The following is a 7,832-nucleotide window of genomic DNA, read 5'->3' on the forward strand; positions in this document are numbered from 1 at the left end:
CACTGAATGTGCTTCTGATGGTAACTCCGCTCGATTTCTCTGGCAATGTTGCTTGATTATACAGTCGAAATTACTTTATGAACTTGCTGACTAATGTTTCAATAGCTACAGCTCGACAGACTGACCGGTATCGTCGTGCAGCCTTCACGTAGCGAGCGTGCGCGCGAAGAGCGGCCGCCGAGTCCTCTCTGTGACGTCACACGTCAGAGGGCGTCACTCAAAGGCATCTGGGCGAATTATGATGTGTTATTCATTCATTCATTCAGTTTATTTCGACAAAAGGAAAGTTTGCCTGGGTTGAAGGGACTAAAGGCAGATTACCTCTGTCTGAGTGTGTTGCCCATATGCGGGGATTAAGCTCCGTGATGACTAGAGGGAATTTACTAATTGAATTTCGGACATTTTCTTTTACGTTATGATGCTGTTGTTTGATGCCGCCACGATGTATGATGCCACCACGGTGTTCTAGTGGTTATGGTGCTTGACTGCAGATCCGAAATCGAATCCCCGCCGTGGAGGCCACATTTCGATTAGAGGCATGTGTACATAAATTTAGGCGCATGTTAAAGAACACGAGACGCCAAAATTTTGGGAGCCCTTCAGTAAGGCGTCTCTCATAAGCATAACGTGGGTTTATGACGTTAAACCCGAACAATTATACTAAAATAAAATTGCTTGGTGACACGGGATGGGAAGACGGTTACCCACAGTCCAAAGGCGAGTGTCGTATTCACTTGGCTATCCAGGCACGCTACCAGCACAAGCGTTCATGGGAACCATATGATTACACTGCTTTGGGCGAGCAAACGAGAAAAGGGTAGAGAGAAAGAGCGAGAAAGAAAGCAAGGCATACAGCGAGAAACAGAGAAAGAAAGAAATGGACAGAGAGAAAGACAGCATGAAAGCGAGACCCACAACTTTGCTTTTCCAGGTCGGCCATGCACAGCCTTAGCTGCATCTGTCTATACTCATGTAGCTATGTCTATGTTTAATGGTTTATTATCTAGGTTTAATCTCTGGGCTAGGCTTGGCTGGAAGGCCGCCCGGCTCCGATGTTCCCTCAGGCTGCGCACTACCAGTGCGAAGCTGCCCGATTTTTTTAACACGAAAGTGTTTTATGCGGGGGTCCACCAAATACTTCCGTTACGGATAAAAAAGATCCACCGCTGGGAATCGAACCCACGACCTTGCGGCCGCAACAGTAAGCGCCCGACACTCAACCGATTAAGCTACCTTGGCAGAGGCTGACCCCTTCACGAACGCGCCTTATATCATTCACACATTGTCTCTCGCACGGTGCTCTGTTAGTGGTGTAGGTAGGTGGGGCAGAGCGGGGTGGTGCCGCCGTCTGTGAGAAATGAAAAGAAGTAATGCGTCACGATTGAAACGTTCTAGCGCTTACTCCGTGATTGCGCTTGATTCGGGGGTCATGGGTAAAGCGTCTCGATACAGCAAGGGACACTGGCCGCGCTGGCGTCGCCGATGCGCCTTTGACGCAGTTACGTTCTTTGCCTTTCGCTTCGCGTTAGCGTTCGCCGGCTCATAGCTTCCACATGCACCAGCGGGATTTCTCCGTTGCTGACTGCTTCGATTGCGAGAGCACCGACTTTCAAAACTGCTGCAATACGCGTTGCGGAAAAGACACGATTTCGACGGGCGATTGACGTGCCTCGTTGGAGCGAGACAGAGGCCAGCGGGACGCACGCGTTTACGGCTCAAGCTACGAACTCTGCCTCCTCTGCTGCTGAAGCTCAGTGTGGTAGTGTAGGCATGAGCCCAGGCGTCGCTTACCTATTGCTAGAAGGCGCAGACCATGCCGTTTCTCTCCTTAATTGACCACGTTTTGAAGAAGTGCCTATTGCGTACCAGTGTTGATTATGAACTTCTTGATGGCATCTTCACGTGGCATTCACCATTTGCTGGGTCGAAATATATGTTCACAACTTCAGCTACCACAACGATTTATTCATGATCATGGGAGTTAGTCGTCGCGATAGACACATGCCACTAGGCGTCAACGTGGGTTCAACCATGTGAAGCGGTGCTATAGCTGGCAAACTCGAATATACATTGTACAAGCTCTCATATATCACTACACAATAAGAAGAAGAATAACTTTTATTGGGGAAAAGGGAAGGGGTCTAGGAGCTAGATGGGTGGGGCTTGTGCCGCCAGCCGGACATGGTCCAGGAGCGCTAGTTGCACCTCCGGGTCCGAGCTAGCGAGGAGTGCCTCCCATTGCTCCAAAGAGTTTTCTATGTGGTACTTATGCTGTAGGCAGTTGAGTTTATTTGGCCTTTTACTGCAACCCCATGAGATATGGTAGAGGGTTGGCGGCGAGTCGCGACACCACGGACAATCGCGCCCATACAACGTCGGAAAAATTTTGTGCAATCGCAACAAATTTGGATAGACCCCCGTTTGAACTCTACGGAGGTCCACTGCGTCTTCCCCTTTAAGAGATTTGTGGGGGACGCCATATTTCTGCCGTGCGCATCGCTGATGAGCAAGAAGCTCTCGCGGAGCCATCCGAGCAGGGTCACTGTCTTCCTCCTCGCGAAGGCCATCGTGTGTAGTGTGGAGTGGTGGTAATTGGGAGGGAGGCTGGTGCTCCGCTCGGTTCGTGAGCGCTCGAGCTAGAGCGTCCGCCCTCTCATTACCCTCTAGGCCTGCATGTCCCGGGCACCAGACCAACCTATAAGTGTTTTTCAATTCGTTTCCCAAGAGGTTGCAAATCTTTAATGGGAGACGGCCTTTCGTAAACAGTCGGCACGCCTCTTGCGAATCCGAGATTATGGTGATGTACACCTGCCCGACACTTCGCTCTCGATTTTTAATCGCCAGTGCGATGGCGAAACACTCGGCCTTGGCGATCGAAGACGTGTACAGGGATGCGCTGGATACCATGCTTCTCGTGTCGCTGCTCACTATTGTGACTACTGAGCGCTTCCAATTATATCTGGAAGCGTCCACGTATAGCACGTTCTCATTGCCTCTGACTAATTTTCTGATCCATTTTATGCGCTCCTCTCTCCTTTCTTTGTGTCGTTCTTTGGTCATATTCCTAGGGATTGGAGCGATCGAGATATGCCTTCGGACTGGTTCTGGTATTTCTACCAGCACCTCGTCCAAGTTTTGCGGGTGCGGTGGAATGCCCGCCCTTATCAGGATCTCCCTTCCCGACTTCGTCTGGCTGAGACGGTTCCTCTGAGAGATTAATGTAGCTGCCTTTAGCTCGGCGTACGTGTTATGCACGCCGATCTCGAGCAGCCTGTCTGTCGGAGTGCCTATTGGTAAGCCCAATGCCGCCTTGTAAGCCCCTCTTATGATAGAGTCCGCTTGCCCTTCCTCGCTCTTGTTGAGCGTGTGGAATGGTAAGCTGTAAGTCAACTTGCTCATTACGAGCGCCTGCACTAAACGCACAGTGTCGCTTTCCTTCATGCCCTTTTTGTGGAAGGTGATCCTCTGAATCATCCGAGCCACTTGTTTGGTTGCTGATTTAAGGAGACCGATAGTGTGATTTGCCCTACCGTTGCTCTGAACCCAGTAGCCCAGGATACGAGCGACGGTGACCTCTTTAATTTTCTGATTTTCGATTTCAATTTCTATTTTCCCGTTACTTTTGTAGCGTTTGCTATGTATTCGGATCACCTCCGACTTTTCGGGGGCGCAACTGAGACCGCTGGTTCTGGCAAAGTTTTCTACGGCCAGTGCCGCCTCCTGCAGAGTCTGCTCCTTGCTGGCCAGAGACCCCCGCGTGGCCCACAGAGTGATGTCATCCGCATAGAGGGTATAACCAGCTGCGGGACACAGTCCAAGGCCCGCGCGAGTCTACGCATGGCAATGTTGAATAGCAGAGGAGATATAATGGCTCCTTGAGGCGTTCCCTTGTTTGGCATTCGGAAAGGTTCAGACCTAACGCTTGAAATACCAATTGTTGCCTTCCTCTCTGTGAGAAAATCCCGTATATAGTTAAATATGTTTTCCCCGCAACCAATTATGTTTAGCTCTGAAAGTATGGCTCCATGAGAGATATTGTCAAAGGCCCCCTTCAAGTCAAGAGCAAGCAGCAAATGCTCCCCACCCTTGGGAATGCCTTTGAGGACCTCTTCCTGTAACAGGAGGAAAGCGTCCTGTGTCGAGAGGCCACTGCGGAAGCCCAGCATGGTGGCCGGCAATAGTCCCCTGTCCTCTATGAAGTTTTGAAGTCTGGTGTGAATGACCCGCTCGAAGAGCTTCCCCATGCATGAGGTCAGTGATATAGGTCTGAGCGCCTGTAGGGAAGGTCTCTTTCCGGGTTTTGGAATGGTTATAATTTTGGCCGTTTTCCATTCTTCAGGGATCTTCCCTTTAAGCCAATAGTGCTCATTAAATTGTTTTGTGAGGCCTTCTAAGGCTTTGTCGCTAAGGTTCCTGATCATCGCATTCGTAATTTGGTCTTCACCGGGGGCCGTGTTCCTCTGGGCAGCCTGGGCTGCCGCGAAGACCTCCTCCTTTGTTATTGGCTCGTCTAGTTTCTCATTTTAGCTCCCGAGTAACTCATCTGATGTGTCGAATTAGTTGTTGGACTCTCGCCAATGTATCTCTCCTTGAGAGCCTTTATGAGGTCGTCGTCCGTGCCCGGAAAGTCTTCCGCGATTTTCTGCAGTGTTCTGCTGGTCGCGGATTTGGATTTGTCTGGCTCAAGGATGTTCCTTAGGATGGACCAAGTTTTTGCAGTGCTTAGTGTGTTCTGAAGTGAACTGCAAAACCTGACCCATCCCTCGGTTGCCAATTGCTTGCGTAGGCGTTTGCGTCCTCTGCCAGAGCCGCAATCCTGCGCAAGAGTGTCCTATTCAGTCTTTGACGTTTCCACCGCTTCAGTAGCCTCCGCCTGGTCTCCCATAGGCGCAACAGGTGGCTGTCTACTGCCGGTGCATCTATGGTTCTTGCTATTTTCTTTGTTGTATTTGCGTGCACCGATTTAATGTACTCCGACCACGCCGCTATTGAGTCCGGTACAGAGTCGGGTGGGGGATCTCGTTTCCTGAATTCTGTCCAATCTGTGATCGTCGCGTCACCTATCACTCTGCGCATTTTTGGAGTTGAAAGAGAGACGCTAATGATGTAATGGTCGCTTCCGAGATTTTCCTGCAGGTTAGTCCAGGAAGCGTCTTTGATGTTGAAGGTGAAGTGAGATCTGGGAACGTGTCCCTACTTACGCTGTTGCCCACTCTTGTGGGCGCGGTGGGAGAGTAATTAAACTCAGACCTAGCCTAGACGCTGCGTGTTCGAGGACGCCTTCCCTTCGGTGAGTCTTTCGTATAACCCCATGTGGTGTTGGGTGCGTTAAAATCACCCAAACCAAAAGGCGGTCCTTGTTGCCTGCGACTTTAAACGCCTCAGCGAGGAGCTCGCTAAAGTCATCGCATTTGTCTTTTGGAGGACTGTATACGTTGACTATTATAGTCCTTGGTTTGCCTCTCTTTTGGGGGAATAAACTGATAATTTGGTGATTGATCTTGAGACTTTCGACGTACTCTGCCTTTGCCGCAATCATCTTGCTCACCAGCGTGGCTATGCGGGGATAATTTGGGCTCTGAAGAACGTAATATCCTTGCAGCTTCACCATTTTGGGACCAATTTCTTGCAAGCATACCACATCAGGTGGAATTGGTGCCGAATTTACATAGCTCTGGAGTGCTGCTGCGCGTTTGTGAAAAGTGCGGCAATTCCACTGCCAGATCTCTAATTGTTCCACACTTTTCCAATTATTTTTGGCCATGATGTATGGGAGCTTCCGCGTCGTCGCGATCCGCCTTTGGTTGTTTGCTACTGCTAGCGGAGGTCGAGCGAGGGCGCTTGTTCATTGCCCTCTGCATGCTGCCCACAGCTTCATTTACGTACTGCCTTTGAGTTCTTAATTCCTCTCCGACGAAAGATTTTATCTCCATCATGAAATCGGCGAGGAGTTTATTAACGTTAGCTATACCTTCCCTGTTTTCCTGCAACTGCGCCTGTATTTGCCGAGTTATTTGGTCGGAATTATTTACTGTTGGGTGCGAGGTGGGGGTTCCTTCGAACATTCTCCCTTGTCCTACTTCAGCCGACGACGCGGCTCCCCTCGAATTCGCGGGTTTTATTGATGTTCGTTCTCTTTTGCTCTCACTACACCACTACACAATAAGCACTATTTCTGCGAAGACACGTCTAACTTTCGTGTTACACCGATTACTAAGACGGAGGAATCAGTCTTTTTTTTCTCTTATTCTACTGTTTGCACATTTATGTGTTGTCTTCAATGCTGGATTCATTCAAGAGCTAAGAAGTAACCGGCGGCTTCTGCGTCCACATCTCCACATCATATCAATAATTTTTTTATTTCATACGCAGGTTTCCTGGCGAGGTCAATGTCTCCCAACCAGACACAGAGGGCCAGCTTACGGCCACGAGGTCCTTGCAGTGTGGCGTGTGCGAGAAAGTTTTCGAACGCAAGTCGCAGCTGCGAACACACTTGTATGCTCACGTACGTGATAAACGGCACGCCTGTGGCGTGTGCGGCAAGACATTCTCGCAGAAGAAGAACCTGGTGATCCACAGTCGCTCGCACACGGGCGAGAGACCCTTCGAGTGTTCGTCCTGCCCGGCCACGTTCACCAGAAGCAGCATTTTGAAAAGCCACATGTTGACCCACACCGGCGAACGACCGCATGAGTGCAGCGACTGCGGACGGAGATTCGCCTTGAAGGCAAGCCTCGCGTACCATGCGCTGACTCATTCGGGGAAGAAGACGGTCGCCTGCCACGTGTGCGGCCGAAAATTTTTCCGCAGAGACGCACTAAAGAATCACGCCCGCACGCACACGGGCGAGAAGCCGTACGTCTGCCACCTGTGCCCCGCTACGTTCGCGCTCTTGAATACGCTGAAAAGGCACGTTCTGACCCACACCGGTGAACGACCTCATGGGTGCGATGTATGCGCGAAGAGATTTGCCCAAAGAGGGAACCTTTCGCTTCATAAGCGCATCCACTCGGCCAGTAGCTAAGCTTGGCTGTAACATTTGTAGCATGAATAGGTCTAAATTCCGCTACGACTGCACCGCAAACTGCAGAAAATTCAAAGCGTTTGTATTCTTATGTTAATACCGTCCACTCACAGCAAGCCACACACAATATCACACACAGGAAGTCGGCTGCAATACATACTCTTTAGTGCGCATATTGCCACCAGCCAGGCAGCTGGAAGAGGCTGTGCAAGTATCAATTGGGTTCAGGAGTTGTGGCCACCATATGACATGTTACATTATAGGACAAGTGTCGGCCAAGCCAAGTAGGCAAGTCCTTCGGAATGAGTATCGGTCTTCAGCTGAGCGTGTATGTGCACTTTTTTCCTGTAGGGGTGTGCCTAGGGGCTATCAGGACCATCGCAAGAAGCGCTATGACAGTATCTGACAAACATTATTGCGTATTAACGAGAAAGTGCTAAAGAGCTATGGTTGCCTCTTTCGAAAGCTTTTTTTGTGTCACCTGTTGTGTAAGACAATAAATATACCTTTTGTTAAGAGTGTACTCTTTCATACGTGGTGCCTATTTTTACGCATACAGAGGCGTCCACTTCCACCTTAAACACCGCGCCGTGCAGCCAGCGCTCCGCGGAGCGCATCTCGCGGGCTCTTGGAGAACTGGCGCGCAAGCGCAGTGACAGCTGAAGGTGGGGCCTTCGCCGTGTCGTCTGCTAGCGCGCGACGGGCCGAATCGCGCTTTCTTTGCGGTGAAGCTGACGTCGCTCTTGCAACGCTCATACAACTCGAGAATCAGGCACGGTTCTCGAGAAACGCAGCGACTGCACCTTGT

At 50.5% G+C, this 7,832-nt stretch overlaps 1 protein-coding gene across 1 annotated transcript; it reads left to right on the forward strand.

The window, feature by feature from the left end:
• The first annotated feature begins 4,246 nt into the window (after positions 1-4,246).
• LOC119403533 (gastrula zinc finger protein XlCGF49.1-like) lies at positions 4,247-7,430 on the forward strand. The gene is made up of 3 exons (XM_037670462.1): positions 4,247-4,251; positions 6,373-6,909; positions 7,376-7,430. The coding sequence occupies exons 1-3, from the start codon at positions 4,247-4,249 to the stop codon at positions 7,428-7,430; spliced, it is 597 nt and encodes a 198-aa protein (XP_037526390.1).
• Positions 7,431-7,832: the final 402 nt, after the last annotated feature.

The sequence above is a fragment of the Rhipicephalus sanguineus genome, chromosome 8, assembly GCF_013339695.2.
Source record: "Rhipicephalus sanguineus isolate Rsan-2018 chromosome 8, BIME_Rsan_1.4, whole genome shotgun sequence".
Lineage (NCBI taxonomy): Eukaryota > Metazoa > Arthropoda > Arachnida > Ixodida > Ixodidae > Rhipicephalus > Rhipicephalus sanguineus.